Source organism: Ranitomeya variabilis, chromosome 4 (genome assembly GCF_051348905.1).
Source record: "Ranitomeya variabilis isolate aRanVar5 chromosome 4, aRanVar5.hap1, whole genome shotgun sequence".
In the NCBI taxonomy this organism is placed as follows: Eukaryota; Metazoa; Chordata; class Amphibia; order Anura; family Dendrobatidae; genus Ranitomeya; species Ranitomeya variabilis.
The window spans coordinates 763,097,147-763,116,275 of NC_135235.1; the positions used below are offsets into that span (position 1 = coordinate 763,097,147).

At 46.6% G+C, this 19,129-nt stretch overlaps 1 protein-coding gene across 1 annotated transcript in view; it reads left to right on the forward strand.

Annotated features, from left to right (window-relative positions):
• Nucleotides 1-15,129, forward strand: part of LOC143767113 (gastrula zinc finger protein XlCGF66.1-like) — a 43,840-nt gene extending 28,711 nt beyond the window's left edge. The window contains exons 4-8 of the mRNA XM_077255134.1: nt 14,038-14,187; nt 14,317-14,496; nt 14,579-14,702; nt 14,786-14,883; nt 15,082-15,129. Of these exons, the coding sequence (XP_077111249.1) occupies nt 14,110-14,187; nt 14,317-14,496; nt 14,579-14,702; nt 14,786-14,883; nt 15,082-15,129 (528 nt within the window). The 5' untranslated portion in view covers nt 14,038-14,109. The remainder of the gene's footprint in view (nt 1-14,037; nt 14,188-14,316; nt 14,497-14,578; nt 14,703-14,785; nt 14,884-15,081) is intronic.
• The last annotated feature ends 4,000 nt before the right edge of the window (nt 15,130-19,129 follow it).

Here is a 19,129-nt window from a genome sequence, read left to right on the forward strand (position 1 = left end):
GGGGCCAAATGCTGTGGACGAAATGTGTGGGGGCGAAATGTACCCAGGGGCGAACTGCTGGGGGCAAGCTGCTGGGGGCTAAACATCCTAGAACTGCCAACACCTGCTTATCCATCTGGATCTTGAAGTCCCACAGGATTTTAGCCCTTTCATTCTCCACCATTTTTTCTGGGGTCTCCCACCTGGACTTAGCGCTTGCTCTTGTGCCGCTATGATTAGTGCCTCTGTGCTGTCTCGAAGTCCAGCTTTCTCCAGCCATTGGTAGGATTTCTCCATGTCAGCCACCTCCCTTATCTGTCGATGGTACATCCCATGCAGCAGCTTGTCTTGCCATGGCGCATCATGTTCCTGCTCTTCCTTCCAGATCTGTTATTGTGGCTGCCTTAGGCTTTCTCTCAGCATCTCATCTTTTGGTGCCATTTTTTCAGATTTATTCCTGGATACTCTTTGTTTCATCCGTGATGGTGGCTTGGATGCTTATCAAGCCTCGACCACCCTCCTTTCTGTTGGTATACAATCTTTGTGTGTTAGACGTAGGGTGGAGACCTCCATGCATTGTTAGGAGCTTTCGTGTTTTCACATCTGCAGCTTCTATCTCTTCTTTTGGCCAGCACACTATGCCAGCAGGGTATCTTATAACTGGCAGGGCATATATAATGATGGCGCAGATTTTATTCTTCCCATTGAGCAGGCTCTTCAGGACCTGTCTTACCCTTTGATAGTATCTGGATGTTGCTGCTTTCCTTGCCTCTTCATCATGGTTACCGTATCCCTGTGGGATGCCGAGGTACTTGTAGTATGTCTGTACATCTGCTATGTGCCCTGCTGGTAATTCCACTCCATCACTCTTGACTACCTTGCCTCTCTTTATTACCAACCGGCCAAACTTCTCCATTTCGAAGGTCATCCCGATGTCTTCACTGGTGATCCTTGTCAGGTGGATCAGTGAATTGATGTCTCGTTCGTTTTTTCGCATACACCTTGATGTCATCCATGTAGAGGAGGTGGCTGATGGGGCTTCCACTCTTCAACTTGTATCCATAGCCAGACTCTGTAATTATCTGACTGAAGGGGTTCAAGCCTATGCAGAACAGCAATGGGGATCTATGCCGCATTTGATGGTCACTTGTGCTAGTTGTCTTGAGTTGACTTCCAATGTTGTTCTCCTGTTGACATTGTACAGAGCCAAGCATTCACAGATCCATGTGTGTGGCATTGAGTCTGAGGCCATGTGCACACATTCAGTATTTTTCGCATTTTTTCGCTATAAAAACGTGATAAAAACGCGAAAAAAACGCAAAAAAAAGCTTACATATGCCTCCCATTATTTTCAGTGTATTCAGCATTTCTTGTGAAATGTTGCATTTTTTCCGCAAAAAAATCGCATCGCGGGAAAAAAACCAACATAATCATTAAATTTGTGGAATTGCGGGGATTCCGCATACCTAGGAATGCATTGATCTGCTTACTTCTCGCACGGGGCTATGCCCACCATGCGGGAAGTAAGCAGATCATGTGCGGTTGGTACCCAGGGTGGAGGAGAGGAGACTCTCCTCCACGGACTGGGCACCATATAATTGGTAAAAAAAAAAGAATTAAAATAAAAAATAGTCATATACTCACCTTCGATGGCCCCCGGAGTCTTCCCGCCTCTCATCGGTGCACGCTGCCGCTTCCGTTCCTATAGATGGTGTGTGTGAAGGACCTGCGATGACGTCGCAGTCACATGACCGCGATGACGTCGCGGTCACGTGACCGCAACGTCATCGAAGGTCCTGCACACACACACCATCTATAGGAACAGAAGCCGCTGAGGAGATCGGCTTCTGCAGGTGACTATAACCATTTTTTAAATTTTTTTAATTATTTTTAAACATTATATCTTTTACTATTGATGCTGCATAGGCTGCATCTATAGTAAAAAGTTGGTCACACTTGTCAAACACTATGTTTGACAAGTGTGACCAACCTGTCAATCTGTTTTTCAACTTTAGCATTCTGCAAGCTAATTACGCTTGCAAAATGCTTACAAAAAAGTGAAAAAAACGGGAAAAAAACGCAAAAAAAAAAAAATGCGGATTTCTTGCAGAAAATGTCTGGTTTTGTTCAGGAAATTTCTGCAAAAAATCCTGACGTGTGCACATACCCTGCGGCTTTCCTGTAGTCAATCCAGGCTGTGCTGAGATTGGTCTGTCTGGATCTTCAGTCTTGAGCAACTGCTCTATCTACTAGGAGCTGGTGCTTAGAGCCTCTGCTGTCAGTCTCAATGCCTTTCTGACCTGGGTTCATGTACTGGCTCATAGTTTGGTGGCTATGATGCCTGACAGAAGTTTCCATGTTGTTGTAAGGCAGGTTATTGGGCGGTAGTTGAATGGAATTGTTCCTTTGTGAGGATCCTTCATGATCAGCACTGTTCTTCCTTGTGTTAGCCAAGCTGGGTGGTGGCCTGCTTCCAGCAGTTGGTTCACCTGCTTTGCCATGCATTCATGTACCGCTGGGAATATCTTTAACCAGTAGGTGAGGATCATGTCTGGGCAAGGTGCTGTCCAGCTCTTCACATTCTTGACCCGCTGTTGGATGTCTGCTTCTTCAATGGTGACTGGTTCTTGCTCTAGGTGGCTGCTGTGTTTCATTCTCAGATATTGCAGTCACAATGCACTGGTGTTGTGTTTTTTACACTCTGGATGGTTCTTTGGAGAACAGGGCATTTGTCTTCTTGGCCTCAGCTTCTCTAATGTATCTCCCTTGTTTTGCAGTGAGTGCTGTGAGCCTTTGTTTAGCAGTCTCTTCAGTTGGGGTCAGGCCTTTGTACTTGTCCATCTTGGTCTTATTCTTAATCTTCACAAACTTCTATATTTCTGATAGTTGACTGATTCCCTTCGTGGCACCTTGATCTTTGTCTACAGTCTTCTTTTCCAAGGGGGGCACGTACTTCTGTTGTTCTTGCGGGTTGTATGTCCAAGCATTTCCATGATTGCTGAGGCAGTAGCATAGATCAGGTTATTAGTTTGTGTTATGGTGGTGGTAGGTATTGATGCAAGAGCTGCTCTATTGGCATCCTCTAGCATACTGTTTGGTGGTGTTTCTTTGCTGAGCCTTGGCAGTCGATCTCTGGTATTGATGGTATTTAGTTTATCTAAGATCTTCTGTTTCAGACCAGCTGCAGTGCTCTCTAGTTGCAGGGTTTGATCAGGATCTTCAGGGGGTTGCACATGTTGTTCTTCCAGGTCTTCATGTGGGGTGGATCTGCAGTGCAGTTGCTCCATCTCAAGTTGTGATAATAGCTTTCTCTTTAGGATATTGAAACGTTGGGTGACTAGTTGTTTCTCAGTTAGTGGACATGCAGGTCTTGTATCCATCCAGAGTTTCCTCATATGCTTCATATATCCTCTCTAGTTTGGTCTGGTCTGCTGTTACAGTAGCATTTCATCAGATCCAGTCCAGTCCAGTAGTCCACTTATCATTAGATTGTCCGGGTTCCTGAACATCTGACGAGGACCTTGTTAATCCAGGCGATGTCTGAGCTGGCATGACTCTCTTTGCTCGTGACACTTCCATGTTTATTGAGGTAGGCACCATAGTGTTATGGACCACTACTTCTTAGCTCCCAACCGTCCCTCATTGTGCGGGATTGTCCCGGTTTTCAGCCTATGCCCCGCACTCCCGCATGGGACACTCTAATCCCGCAGCACAGACAGCAGGACCGACACGCCCCCTTGTATAGTTAACCCTTGCCCCGGGCCCTTCCTTACCCTTCTGTATGGCTGCCTGCTTTCTGTGCACAGGACCTGTGATGAGGTCACAGGAGGGGAGGAGTCAGGTGTCACATGATCGGCAGATCGGGACCTCCGTGGATTGCAGGACTTGGATGTGCTTGCTGGTTGCTGCCACCTTGCCACATGGTCCTGCAGGAGGTAAGTAATGCCTTGTATGGGGTCAGGAGGTGTACAGTGTGGATGTAGCAGAGCCGTGTGTGTACGAGGTGTACGGAGCGGAGCCGTGTGTGTACGAGGTGTGCGGAGCGGAGCCGTGTGTGTACGAGGTGTGCGGAGCGGAGCCGAGCCGTGTGTGCGAGGTGTGCGGAGCAGAGCCGTGTGTGTGCGAGGTGTGCGGAGCCGTGTGTGTGCGAGGTGTGCGGAGCGGAGCCGTGTGTGTGCGAGGTGTGCGGAGCGGAGCCGTGTGTGTGCGAGGTGTGCGGAGCAGAGCCGTGTGTGTGCGAGGTGTGCTGAGCGGAGCCGTGTGTGTGAGGTGTGCGGAGCGGAGCCGTGTGTGCGAGGTGTGCGGAGCGGAGCCGTGTGTGTGCGAGGTGTGCGGAGCGGAGCCGTGTGTGTGCGAGGTGTGCGGAGAAGAGCCGTGTGTGTGCGAGGTGTGCGGAGCGGAGCCGTGTGTGTGCGAGGTGTGCGGAGCGGAGCCGCGTGTGTGCGAGGTGTGCGGAGCAGAGCCGCGTGTGTATGAGGTGTATGGAGCGGAGCGCGTGTGTAGGGAGTGGAGCCGTGTGCAAAGTGTACGGAGCACAGCCGCGTGTGTAGGAGTAGCTATGTGTGGCCATTATATGGTACGAAGTATCATGTGCGGCCAATATACAGTATGGAGCATCATGTGTGGCCATTATACAGTATGGAGCATCATGTGCAGTAATTATACGGTCTGGAGCATCATGTGCAGCTAGTATACAGTATGGAGCATTATGTGCGGTCATTATACGGTATGGAGCATTATGTGCGGTCATTATACGGTATGGAGCATCATGTGGGGTCATTATACGGTATGGAGCATCATGTGGGGTCATTATACAGTATGGAGCATCATGTGTGGTCATTATACGGTATGGAGCATCATGTGCGGTCATTATACAGTATGGAGCATCATGTGGGGTCATTATACAGTATGGAGCATCGTGTGGTCATTATACGGTATGGAGCATCATGTGCGGTCATTATACAGTATGGAGCATCATGTGCGGTCATTATACAGTATGGAGCATCATGTGCAGTAATTATACGGTCTGGAGCATCATGTGCAGCTAGTATACAGTATGGAGCATCATGTGCGGTCATTATACGGTATGGAGCATCATGTGCAGTCATTATACAGTATGGAGCATCATGTGTGGCCATTATACAGTATGGAGCATCATGTGTGGCCATTATACAGTATGGAGCATCATGTGTGGTCATTATACGGTATGGAGCATCATGTGTGGTCATTATACGGTATGGAGCATCACGTGCGGTCATTATACAGTATGGAGCATCATGTGTGGCCATTATACAGTATGAAGCACTGTGTGGCCATTATACAGTATGAAGCACTGTGTGGCCATATTTTTTTGTTTATAATTATTGTATATGAAACCGTGTGATCAGCAGTGCTAAATGGGTGTGATTGGGACGTGGATATGGGTGTGGCCAGAGGCGTGGCCTAAAATTTGCCGCGGTGCGCGTTGCGCGCCGCAAACTTTGTTCCTCTTTCCCATCTTCAAATGTTGGGAGGTATGCTACTGGTATATTATGTTCAACAGGGCAAAGCCAGGATTTGAACCCTAGTCTCCCACATTGGTGGCTGTTATTTTACTATATGCGGCACATAAATTACCGACTTCTATTATATCTTTTACCGAATGTTACCGACTTTTTCCGATGCTAAGGAAAATGCTTGTGTTACCGACCATGAATCCGAATGTATCATATAAATGCAGAATTTATGTTTGGCGATCGTATTCTGAACATATTCGCTCATCTCTAATTATGGCCACCACAACCTGCTACACAAAATAAAAACCCAACTCAGTATGGAGGCATTTACAGTCCACCACAACCCCAGTATAATGGCCCCTACCAGCCACACATTCAGTATGAGAGTCCCAACAGCTCTTCTCTAAAAAATGATGATATTCAGCGGTATCACCGTCATGGGAATGTGGATATCACTGAAATTGTGATGATGGGAAGGAGAGGGTGACCAATACCGCACCCCACCGAGCCCTGTCAATTCATAGGTATCATAGCAACCGAGTGGGCTACCTTTATGGATGATACACTCCTGCCTATCCAACTATCGTATGGTAAATATCTAATAGATCCTGGGTTCATTAGTATCTGCACCAAGAATGAGGCTAAGTGAGTATTTATTAATTGTCAGTGGTCGGAGGTAGTCAGTGAGGTGGATGGTATCATATTGTGCATGTAGGGGGCAGTACTGTGGGAACATTAGAAAGTGGGGGGATGGCAGTACTGCGGGGACATTATACTGTGTGAGGAGGATGCCAGTCCTGTGGAAACATTATCCTGTGTCTGTAGGAAGCCACTATTGTGGGAACTTTATACTGTGTCTGGTGGAATGATGGTACTGTGGGAACTTTATACTGTGTGTGGGGGTATGGCCCTGTACTAGGAGAACACTCCGCTCCCTCACTTCCTGTCCTCCATAGTTGGCTCGTATGTATCTATTACAGGAAACAGAACAACAATGTTATGGTTCTTATAAAGTGGCAACAACAACCCCAAAAGAGTCTCAGTGCAGAAGGGGTTAATGTCCCCAGCTGCGCTCAGTAATGGGGAATCTCCACATACCTCCACCTGCAGAGCCGCACTCCACATACACTCACCGGCCACTTTATTAGGTACACCATGCTAGTAACGGGTTGGACCCCCTTTTGCCTTCAGAACTGCCTCAATTCTTCGTGGCATAGATTCAACAAGGTGCTGGAAGCATTCCTCAGAGATTTTGGTCCATATTGACATGATGGCATCACACAGTTGCCGCAGATTTGTCGGCTGCACATCCCAAAGATGCTCCATACAAGGCAGGATGGATCCATGCTTTCATGTTGTTTACGCCAAATTCTGACCCTACCATCCGAATGTCGCAGCAGAAATCGAGACTCATCAGACCAAGCAACGTTTTTCCAATCTTCTACTGTCCAATTTCGATGAGCTTGTACAAATTGTAGCCTCAGTTTCCTGTTCTTAGCTGAAAGGAGTGGTACCCGGTGTGGTCTTCTGCTGCTGTAGCCCATCTGCCTCAAAGTTCGACGCACTGTGCGTTCAGAGATGCTCTTAGGCCTACCTTGGTTGTAACGGGTGGCGATTTGAGTCACTGTTGCCTTTCTATCAGCTCGAACCAGTCTGCCCATTCTCCTCTGACCTCTGGCATCAACAAGGCATTTCCGCCCACAGAACTGCCGCTCACTGGATTTTTTTTCTTTTTCGGACCATTCTCTGTAAACCCTAGAGATGGTTGTGCGTGAAAATCCCAGTAGATCAGCAGTTTCTGAAATACTCAGACCAGCCCTTCTGGCACCAACAACCATGCCACGTTCAAAGGCACTCAAATCACCTTTCTTCCCCATACTGATGCTCGGTTTGAACTGCAGGAGATTGTCTTGACCATGTCTACATGCCTAAATGCACTGAGTTGCCGCCATGTGATTGGCTGATTAGAAATTAAGTGTTAACAAGAAGTTGGACAGGTGTACCTAATAAAGTGGCCAGTGAGTGTATGTCACTGTGATATTTTAGTTTTTTATATTCTATGTATCGTTATTAAAGTCGCACTATGTTTTGATTGCACTAATTAATGGGAGGTTTCTAATACACAATGAATTATATTTCGTTTTTTTATCATAGGAAATGCAGGCATAATATATCCCTGTATAATAAGGTTACGATTACTAGGTCATATTGAGCTATATATGCACTTTCTATTTTGGTAGATCTTAGGTCGTTGTAGTTAATATGTAGCATCAGTGCACTTTAAAATGCCGGTAAATATAGGGTTGATTTGGGCACTCGGACATTTTACCCCATCTACCTATTATCCTCTATATCTTGTCAACTTCTAGTAGCATACTTTCCTTAGAACCAGATAGTGTAATGGGCGATATAGGCACTAAAAGATCGTACGTCCTAATGTCTATCTGGCGGAACGCATGCGCATTACATCTCTATCCCGGCACTTCAGTGTGTGCTCCTTTATAGTTACGTCTGCGTGTCACGCAGCATTCCATGGAGCGCAGACGCTGAAGCGCCTATTATATACAGGAAGGAGATGGAAACGCTATGCGCCGGGGAGCTAGATTGACATACACCATAACACCTCCCCCCTTGACGTCCCGCAAGTAGATTGGCCGTTAGCCATATAAAGAGTCATCCCCTATCTCACTGGGTCACGCCCCCGGAAGAAGCTCACGGGCGAAACGCGCGTCGGGGCGCACGTGGAGGGATCGGTCGGCCCTGTATTTACATCACCGCCTCTTTGGTGTACATCCATCCTGTAAGTAATCCCCGCTCTATATGCTTTGTAGTACTAACGTTTTCACTTCTCGCTGCCCCATGTCATTGAGATTTATACAGGCTTGAGGCAGTAATTGATGTTTATTAATACATGGGAATCCAGCGGTGATATGTGTGGCTGATAAAGCAGAGTCGGGCTGCTCAGGATGTAAAAATGTTACCCTATAGATATTATTCTGCTGATCTATAGTAGTATACTAAGAGTACAGGATTTTGGGCGGTGATATGTATATCCACTTACCTTGGATTGTATATTTATAACATATCCGGAACAGGACCGTTCCTATCTATTCCTGGGACACTTTGTCTTGTTTTATGTCTTTTGTTTTGTCATTAATGTATTTTATTGGGTTAAGTGAAATAAAGAAATTGTTTTTATAATTGGGTCTCTTCATGCGGCCAAGGTAATGTAAGTCCGCAATTGATAATATTGACTACAGGAAAGCCTATGACTCAATGCCACACACATGGATCTGTGAATGCTTGGCTCTGTACAGTGTCAACAGGAAATTAGGAACCTTCCTCAGAAACTCAATGGGGCAATGGAGAACAACATTGGAAGTCAACTCAAGACAACTAGCACAAGTGACCATCAAATGCGTCATATAACAAGGTGATGCACTGTCCCCATTGCTATTCTGCATAGGCTTGCATCCCCTCAGTCAGATAATTAGAGTCTGGCTATCGATACAAGTTCAAGAGTGGAAGCACCATCAGCCACCTCCTCTATTTGCATACCTCCCAACTGTCCCGGATCCAGCGTGACTGTCATGATTTTGACAGTCTCCCCCGCTGTCACGGCCAGGACAAGTATGTCCCGCACTGGTTGGGAGGTGTGCAATGTATCAGCTGGTCATCCCTGCACCCGCAGAGCCTTACACCACATATTGGCAGCACGGTGGCGCAGTGGTTAGCACTGCAGCCTTGCAGCGCTGGAGTCCTGGGTTCTAATACCACCCAGGACAACATCTGCAAAGAGTTTGTATGTTCTCTCCGTGTTTGCATGGGTTTCCTCTGGGTACTCCGGTTTCCTCCCACATTCCAAAGACATACTGATAGGGAATCTAGATTGTGAGCCCCATAGGGGACAGTGATGATAATGTGTGCAAACTGTAAAGCGCTGCGGAATATGTTAGCGCTATATAAAAATAAAGATTATTATTATTATATTGGCTGCTCTGTGCGCACAGGACCTGTGATGAGGTCACAGGAGGGGAGGAGTCAGGGGTCACATGATCGGGACCTCCATGGATTGCAGGACTCGGCTGTGCTGGTTGCCAACTTGCCATGGTTCTGCTGGATGAGGTAAGTAAGCTGCCTTATGTGTGGGGTCAGGAGGTGTTTACAGTGTGGATGTAGCAAGAGCCATGTGTGTACGAGGTGTATGGAGCGGAGCAGTGTGTGTATGAGGTGTATGGAGCAGAGCTGAATGTGTACAAGGTGTATGGAGCGGAGCTGAATGTGTACGAGGTGTACGGAGCAGAGCCGCGTGTGTACGAGGTGTATGGAGCAGAACGTGTGTGTACTGAGCGGAGCCGTGTGTGCAAAGTGTACGGAGCGCAGCTGCATGTGTTGGAGTAGTTGTGTGGCCATTATACGGTAAGAAGTATCATGTGCGGCCAATATACAGTATGGAGCATCATGTGCAGTCATTATACAGTATGGAGTATCATGTGTGGCCATTATACTGTATGGAGCATTATGTGCGGTCATTATACAGTATGGAGCATAATGTGCAGCCAATATACAGTATGGAGCATCATGTGCGGTCATTATACAGTATGGAGCATCATGTGCAGTCAATATACAGTATGGAGCATCATGTGCGGTCATTATACAGTATGGAGCATAATGTGCAGCCAATATACAGTATGGAGCATCATGTGTGGTCATTATACAGTATGGAGCATCATTTTTTTCCATTACACAGTATGGAGCACTGTGTGGCCATAATTTTTTGTTTATAATTATTGTATATGAAACAGTGTGATCAGCAGTGCTAAATGGGTGTGGTTTTGACGTGGATATGGGTGTGACTAGTTATGAATGGGTGTTGTCAGAGGCGTGGCCTAAAATTTGCCGCGACCCGCGTTGCGCGCCGCAAAACTTTGTCACTCTTTCCCATCTTCAAAAGTTGGGAGGTATGTATTTGGATGACATCAAGTTTTATGCGAAAAACGAACGAGAGATCATTTCACTGATCCACCTGACAAAGATCTACTGTGAAGACATCGGGCTGTGCTTCGGACTGGAGAAGTGCCGCCGGTTGGTAATAAAGAGAGGCAAGGTAGTCAAGACTGATGGAGTGGAATTACATATGCCCTAACAGTTATCAGATACCCTGCCGGCATAGTATGCTGGCCAAAAGAAGAGATGGAAGCTGCAGATGTGAAAACAAAAGCTCCTCACAATGCATGGAGGTCTCCACCCTAAGTCTAACACACAAAGATTGTATACAGACAGAAAGGAGGGTGTTCGAGGCTTGATAAGCATCCAAGCCACCATCACGGATGAAACAAGGAGTATCCAGGAATACATCAGAAAAATGGCACCAAAAGATGAGATGCTGAGAGAAAGCCTAAGGCAGCAACAACAACAGATCTGGAAGGAAGAAAAGGAACATGAAGCACCATGGCAAGAAAGCTGCTGCATGGGATGTACCATAGACAGATAATGGAGATGGCTGACATGGAGAAATCCTACCAATGGCTGGAGAAAGCTGGACTCCAAGACAGCACAGAGGCACTAATCATAGCGGCACAAGAGCAAGCGCTAAGTACCAAATCCATAGAAGCAGGAATCTACCACACAAGACAAGACCCAAGGTGCAGACTATGCAAAGAAACCTCAGAAACTGTGCAACACATAGTGGCAGGATGCAAAATGCAAGCAGGAACAGCGTATACCAAACCCCACAACCAAGTATTGGGAATTGTATGCAGGAACATCTGCACAGCATATGGGCTAATTCCCCCTAAGTTCAGGTGGGAGACCCCAGAAAAAGTGGAGGAGAAGGAAAGGGCTAAAATCCTGTGGGACATCAAGACCCAGACGGATAAGCAGGTGTTGGCTAACCAACCAGACATTGTGATAGTAGACAAGGATTAGAAGACAGCAGTGATAATAGATGTGGCAGTGCCAAGTGACAGCAACATCAGAGAGAAGGAATATGAGAAGCTGGAGAAATACCAGGGCCTCAAAGGAGAACAGGAGAAGATGTGGAAGGTGAAGGCAACAGTGATTGCAGTGGTGATAGGAGCACTTCAAACAGTGACCCCTAAGTGGGAAGAATGGCTACAACAGATCCCATGAGCAACATCGGAGCTTTCTGTCAAGAAAAGCTCAATGCTGGGAACAACTAAAAACCTGTGCAGAACCCTCAAGCTCCCAGGTCTCTGGTAGAGGACCCGAGAATGAGGAAGGACAACAAATACCACTAAAGGCTAAGTATACAGTTGTGAGCTGATATTAATAGCCTGGGAAGCTTCATGGGTATTACCCACTTCCCAGGCTATAAACATCGGCCCCCAGCCATCGGCTTCCCTCTTCTAGTTACGAAAATTATACGGGAGCCCACACCATTTTTTTCAGAAAAATATTATTTTATTAATTAAATTCGTGTACAGTAAGCTGCACACACACTGTACTAATTGTATATGTCACAGACCTCTATATATCTACCTATTCTATTTGTATTTACTGTATGTAATCCATGTCTTCTATCCCAGCTGTGAGTTTTGCCTGGTTGGTTATCAAAAATACAGGGGAACCCACGCAGTTTCTTTTTTTATTATTTATTTACAGCGCAGTAGCGGCTGATGAATACACCCATCAGCTGCTCCGGCTCTCACTGTTATTAGCGGCTGTAGGTGTCGGATGATGGGAGCTGTAGTCCCATCAGCTGACACCAGTGACCGGAGGTAAACTTTTTACCTCCGATCACAGTTGAGTAGTCATGCGGTCTTCTGACAGGGTGGGAACCGCGGCTCTCTGACCGGCCGGGATGATTTTACAGCCAATCAGAAGCACTACGCCGGTGATTACCACACTGTCACACAGCTTGGGAAATACCGGCTTTTGTGTTGTGCATGTTCGGCTATATTTGATGATTCAGTCAATGATTAAGTCGGTGAATATTGCAAATTCGGCGATCGTGAGCCGAACAGAACATTGGAATATTGGCTCATCTCTAGCCATAATACTGTGTGAGGCGCTGTGGGGCCGTCATACTGTGTGGAGACCTCATACTGAGCTACATGGGCACACAGGAGAGCAATTTCCTTGTGATGAGTCAGATAGAAAGTGAGAAGTACAGACCTTTGGTCTATATGATTGCCGTCCTCCTGAATTGATATGGTGTTGTGTGCCAGGAGGGAGACATCAGATAGTACGTCCTGAAGGTAAGCAAATATATAATGGCAGTAAGAATTCGGATTCCAGGCAGGAAGCATAGTGGAGACAAAGAGCAGGAAGAGATCATTAGCTCAGGTTTGCTGCACTATTGTGGCTTATAGCAAAAGTTATATACCGCCACATGTAACCGGAAAGTTCCTGACTCTGCACAATGCAGAAGAAGCATTCATAAAGTGTTGTGTCTGCTATCTGATGTACATACTTCTCATCAAGTTCTTGTTAAGTAAAGTCTATTTTTGAACTTTGGTCTCCCTCATTCTTCTCCATGACATCTGGTCTGGGCCTACAACGACAGCATGCAATCTGCTCTGCAGAGTAGGGAGATATGACTCTGATATATATATATATATATATATATATATATATATATATATATATATACACACTAGCTGAAGAGCCCGGCATTGCCCGGGCATAGTAACTGACTGTGTGGTTAGTTATAACAAATTATGATTATCCTCCATCCCATAGTCCAGTGCACATATACTCATCATGCATATCTTCCATCCCATAGTCCAGTGCCCATATACTATTATTATTATTTATTTATATGGCACCATTGATTCCATGGTGCTGTACATGAGAAGGGGTTACATACAAATTACAGTTATCACTTACAGTAAACAAACTAACAATTACAGACTGATACAGAGGGGCGAGGACCCTGCCCTTGCGGTCTTACATTCTACAGAATGGTGGGGAAGGAGACAGTAGGTAGGGGGGTTGTAGCAGCTTCGGTAGTGGTGAGAAGGCAGCGGTGAGGAGGCAGCAGGGTCAGTGCAGGCTGTAGGCTTTCCTGAAGAAGTGGGTTTTCAGGTTTCTGCTGAAGGATCCGAATGTGGTTGATAGTCGGACGTGTTGGGGTACAGAATTCCAGAGGATGGCGATATTCGGAAGAAGTCTTGGAAGCGGTTGGGTGAGGAGCGAATAAGTGTGGAGGAGGGAAGGAGGTCTTGGGAGGACCGGAGATTACATGAGGGAAGATATCAGGAGATTAGTTCACAGACGTTGATTAAGTAGTTATTTCTCATGTCGCGTGTAATGAATATCTCCTGCAGTATTGCTAATGCCGATTCCAGGGTCGGTAAATGAGACGAGAATTAGCGTTATGGAAGATGAGTCTATGAGAAGCGTATTCAGCTGCCGACTCCGAGGAAGAAACTGCCTGTTGTCTGTGGCCTAAATATATAGGATTTATTAGTAGATGTAAAGAAGGAAACTAAATACTGTAAAATAATAACTCTCCTCATATGTTTCCCTTATTATCTCCAGTAATTGTATTATTACACAGGATTCTTATGATGTTACATCGGTTCATCTTCTCATTCAGGTCTCTACAATATCAGATCCTCTCAGTGAAGATCTTCTACAAAAGAGAATTGTCCTGATTTACCCATCAAAGATGGATATGGACAGAGACAAGATGGCGGAGAGGATATTACACCTCACCCTAGAGATCCTCTTCCGGCTTACTGGAGAGGTGAGAGATTCTGATGACGTCACATTACATCATTCTTATCTATGGGAATAACAGATGGATAGAACTGGAGAGGTGAGGACTCTGGAAATGTCTGTAGTGAGATTTATTAATGTGTCTCTCCATTACCAGGATTACACAGTGGTGAATAAGACCTCTAGTGATCGCTGTCAGGACCCTGTGTCTGAGGGATGGGGAAGACCCCTGAACCCAATCACGGGGCCTCCACCTCACCCCCTGATCCATGAGGACATCAATGACCAGAAGATCCTAGAACTCACCTACAAGATGATGGAGCTGCTGACTGGAGAGGTGACACTGCTGGGAATGCTGGGACATTATACAGTAACACTATGAAAGGATCGGGGGATGACGGTATCGTTGTATGTGTCAGGTTCCTATAAGGTGTCAGGATGTCGCTGTCTATTTCTCCATGGAGGAGTGGGAGTATTTAGAAGGACACAGAGATCTGAACAAGAACGTCATACTGGAGGTTCCCCAGCCCCTCACATCTCCAGGTAATAGACAGGACTAAATACACACGGCCTATAATTATCTGTATGTAAAGAATGAATTCACTCCCTGTATGTGTTTCCTCCAGATCTATCCAGTAAGAGGACAACACCAGAGAGATGTCCCCGTCCTCTTCTTCCAGAGGACTGTAACCAAGAAGATCCCAATGTTCCTCAGGATCATCAGGTAGATGGAGAGAAGGTGTCAGGAGATCTCCCCTATGATGTGTAGATGCCGGTGAAGGTCTCGTGCTCAGTCTTGTTTTATCCACCAGTATTATAGGTTTTATACTTGTGTAATGAGAACGGTGGAGATGGCAGGATTAGAGCTGATCATAGATGTGACTTCTCCATCTGTCGGTGACTTTTACAATATTTGTTTCAGGGTGAAGATCTGACCCATATTAATACTACAGAGACATATGTGTTGTGAAATTGGATTCTGGGCTCCCCCGGTGGCCACTTGTGGAATTGTACTTGTGTGCATCATCCCCTCTGTTCACCTGCTCCTATCAGGATGTGGGAGTCGCTATATAACCTTGCTCCTCTGTCAGTTTCATGCCGGTCAACAATGTAATCAGAAGCCTTTCTGTGCATGTTCCTGCTACTAGACAACTCCCAGCTAAGTTGGACTTTTGTCCTTGTGTGTTTTTGCATTTTGTTCCTGTTCACAGCTGCTGTTTCGTTACTGTGTCTGGAAAGCTCTTGTGAGCGGAAATTGCCACTCTGGTGTTATGAGTTAATGCTAGAGTCTTAAAGTAATTTCTGGATGGTGTTTTGATAGGGTTTTCTGCTGACCATGAAAGTGCCCTTTCTGTCTTCTTTCTATCTAGTAAGCGGACCTCGATTTTTGCTAAACCTATTTTCATACTACGTTTGTCATTTCATCTAAAATCACCGCCAATATATGTGGGGGCCTCTGTCTGCCTTTTGGGAAAATTTCTCTAGAGGTGAGCCAGGACTGTCTTTTCCTCTGCTAGGATTAGATAGTTCTCCGGCTGGCGCTGGGCATCTAGGGATAAAAAAACGTAGGCATGCTACCCGGCCACTTCTAGTTGTGCGGCAGGTTTAGTTCATGGTCAGTATAGTTTCCATCTTCCAAGAGCTAGTTCTCATATATGCTGGGCTATGTTCTCTCGCCATTGAGAATCATGACACATATGTGAGAGATGATGAGTGCTGTAAAGAGGAGATTCCCACATATGACTACCCAGGTGAGTAGTAACCTGTAACGAACGGAAACGGAGACACAGATGTAGAAGTTCACATTCGTATTTATTGAATTTAAATGTGGAACCACTAGACCACGGTGCGGATGGCTCCGAAGGGGGAGTTACTGCATGAGCCCCAGACACCCGTAGTAAGTCCCCTCAAACAGGGACAGAATGGTATGCCCGGAGGTCCCGGGTGCTACCATCAGTTAGACCCTGTACTCATGGCAGCTGTTCCAGCGGAACAGATTGGCCAGCAGGGTGTTAGGGGTCGAGTTCCCGTTTCTGCACGGGGAATCTCGGGCCATCTCCGCTGCAGTCTCCCATTCTTCTCCTGCCGCAGTGGAGTCTGCTCAGCGGAGACGTCGGTCCCAGCGTCTCGCTCAGTCTGACTCTGTACAGAGAGTTGCTGCTGCTTTTCCTGCTTCTGCCCTTGAAGTCAGTGCTGGGAAGCGGACGCTTCTGGGACTAAGTCCTGCTTTTCTCATTCTGAGCATGCCCAGAGTAAGATCTCTCAGTGGAGATAGAGGGTCACATGATCAGACACTGCAGCAAAGGTCCTGTAGGTGCTCACGCTCTGTGGCAGCCTCTCATTGGTCCTTCTTGGAAGGTCCTGTACGTGCTGCTACTATTTAAGGCTCGCATGGCTGCACGGCCATGCGCTAGTATTGCTTTCATTTATGTACTTTGCGCCAGTGTGGTCTTGTATGAGTGAGTTCAGGGACCCGGCTGAAATAAGCCCCTAGAATGCTGGCACCTCCGGCGAGGAGTTTGTATGCTTGTGTGTTCAGGGACCTGGCCGAAATAAGCCCCTAGAATGCTGGCACCTCCGGCGAGGAGTTTCGTGAGCATGCAAGACCACTGACTGTTCTTGTTTAGACAGTTAGCCTGTGCCTCTGTGGAGTCTAACAGGACGCAGTGCTTTGAGTTCACGGCTGCTCTGTGAAGTAGCAGAGTTAGCCAACACCGCCATTTAGTTCCGCTATTCGCTAGCAGCAGGTTCTCCTGCACGGTGGACCCCGGGCTGCGAACGCATCGATCCTAATAAAATATATACATTCATTAGGTGCGTTTCGCTAGCCCTAACATAACATAATACTAGCGCCAGGGTCTGGCTTGTAAATGGTGGACATACAGCAATCTTTGCGGTATATCGAGCAGCTGGAGGGTAGGTTGACGGCTCTCGAGAGCTCAACCTCAGCTGTGGATATTTCCGCAGTTGCTGTACAGGCTGCTAGCGTGGCTGCAGCAACCTTGCCCACTGCCACCCCTTTTCCGACATTTTCGCGCCTCCCGCTCCCAGAAAAAATTTCTGGAGAAAGCAGATCTTCTAGGGGATTCGTGAGTCAGTGCTCTATTCACCTTGAGCTTCTGGCTGCACGTTTTCCCACAGAGCAGGCTAAGGTGGGATTTATTGTGTCCCTTTTGTCGGACAGGGCGTTGGAATGGGCTACGCCGCTGTGGGAGCGTGGCGATCATGTGGTGTAGAGTGCTCCGTTGTTTCTGAGCACTCTGAAACAGGTCTTCCTAAGACCTCAAGTCACCCATAATACGGCGCTCCAACTGCTGGCATTAACTCAGGGTGAGTCCTTGGTCAGCCAATTTGCCATCCGTTTCGAAACTTTAGCGTCAGAGCTGGAGTGGTCAGATAAAGCCCTTATCCCCATATTCTGGAGGGGGCTGGCTGATCTCGTTAAGGACGCTCTGGCCACTAGGGAGATTCCAGACACACTGGAGGAGTTAATAACTGTCTCTACCCGTATTGACCTCCATTTTTGCGAGCGGAGGTTAGAGCGAGCCCAGTGTAGGCAGAGGTTTCGGCTGGCTCCCACCTTCGCCAGACCTCTGGAATCTCCGGTCCTGGTTCCTGAGTCACATGAGGCCAGGGAGGTGTCACGAGCGGATTCTAAGTCCCGGACTGCTTGGGCATCCAAGGTCTGTCATGTTTGCCAGCAGTCTGGACATCTTGCCACCAAATGTTCCCAGCGGTCGAGGAGACGTCAGCCTCTAGTGGTAGTCGGTGAAGGTAAACTAGATACGGCGACGTTTGCCTCCAAATTGTTCTTTAACCCCTTTCTGACATTAGACGTACTATCCCGTCGAGGTGGGGTGGGCCCGTATGACCACCTACGGGATAGTACGTCATACGCGATCGGCCGCGCTCACGGGGGGAGAGCGGTGTGCCGGCGGTATAGGGAAGCATCGCGCAGGGAGGGGGCTCCCTACGGGCTTCCCTGAGACCCCCGGAGCAACGCGATGTGATCGCGTTGCTCCGAGGGTCTCCTGCCTCCTTCCTCGCTGCAGGTCCCGGATCCAAGATGGCCGCGGCATCCGGGTCCTGCAGGGAGAAAGGTGGCTTACCGAGCGCCTGCTCAGAGCAGACGCTGGTAAGTCTGCACCGATGTAAGTGAGATCAGTGATCTGACAGAGTGCTGTGCACACTGTCAGATCAATGATCTGTGATGTCCCCCCCCTGGGACAAAGTAAAAAAAAAATTTTCCACATGTGTAAAAAAAAATAAAAAAAAATCCTAAATAAATAATAATTAAAAAAAAAATATTATTCCCATAAATACATTTCTTTATCTAAATAAAAAAAACTATAAAAGTACACATATTTAGTATCGCCGCGTCCGTAACGACCCCACCTATAAAACTGCCCCACTAGTTAACCCCTTCAGTAAACACCGTAAGAAAAAAAAAAAAAAGAGGCAAAAAACAACGCTTTATTACCATACAGCCGAACAAAAAGTGGAATAACACGCGATCAAAAAGACGGAAATAAATAACCATGGTACCGCTGAAAATGTCATCTTATCCTGCAAAAAACGAGCCGCCAAACAGCATCATCAGCAAAAAAATAAAAAAGTTATAGTCCTGAGAATAAAGCGATACCAAAATAATTATTTTTTCTATAAAATAGTTTTTATCGTATAAAAGCGCCAAAACATAAAAAAATGATATAAATGAGATATTGCTGTAATCGTACTGACCCGACGAATAAAACTGCTTTATCAATTTTACCAAACGGTATAAACGCCTCCCCCAAAAGAAATTCATGAATAGCTGGTTTTTGATCACTCTGCCTCACAAAAATCGGAATAAAAAGCGATCAAAAAATGTCACGTGTCCGAAAATGTTACCAATAAAAACGTCAACTCGTCCCGCAAAAAACAAGATCTCACATGACTCTGTGGACTCAAATATGGAAAAATTATAGCTC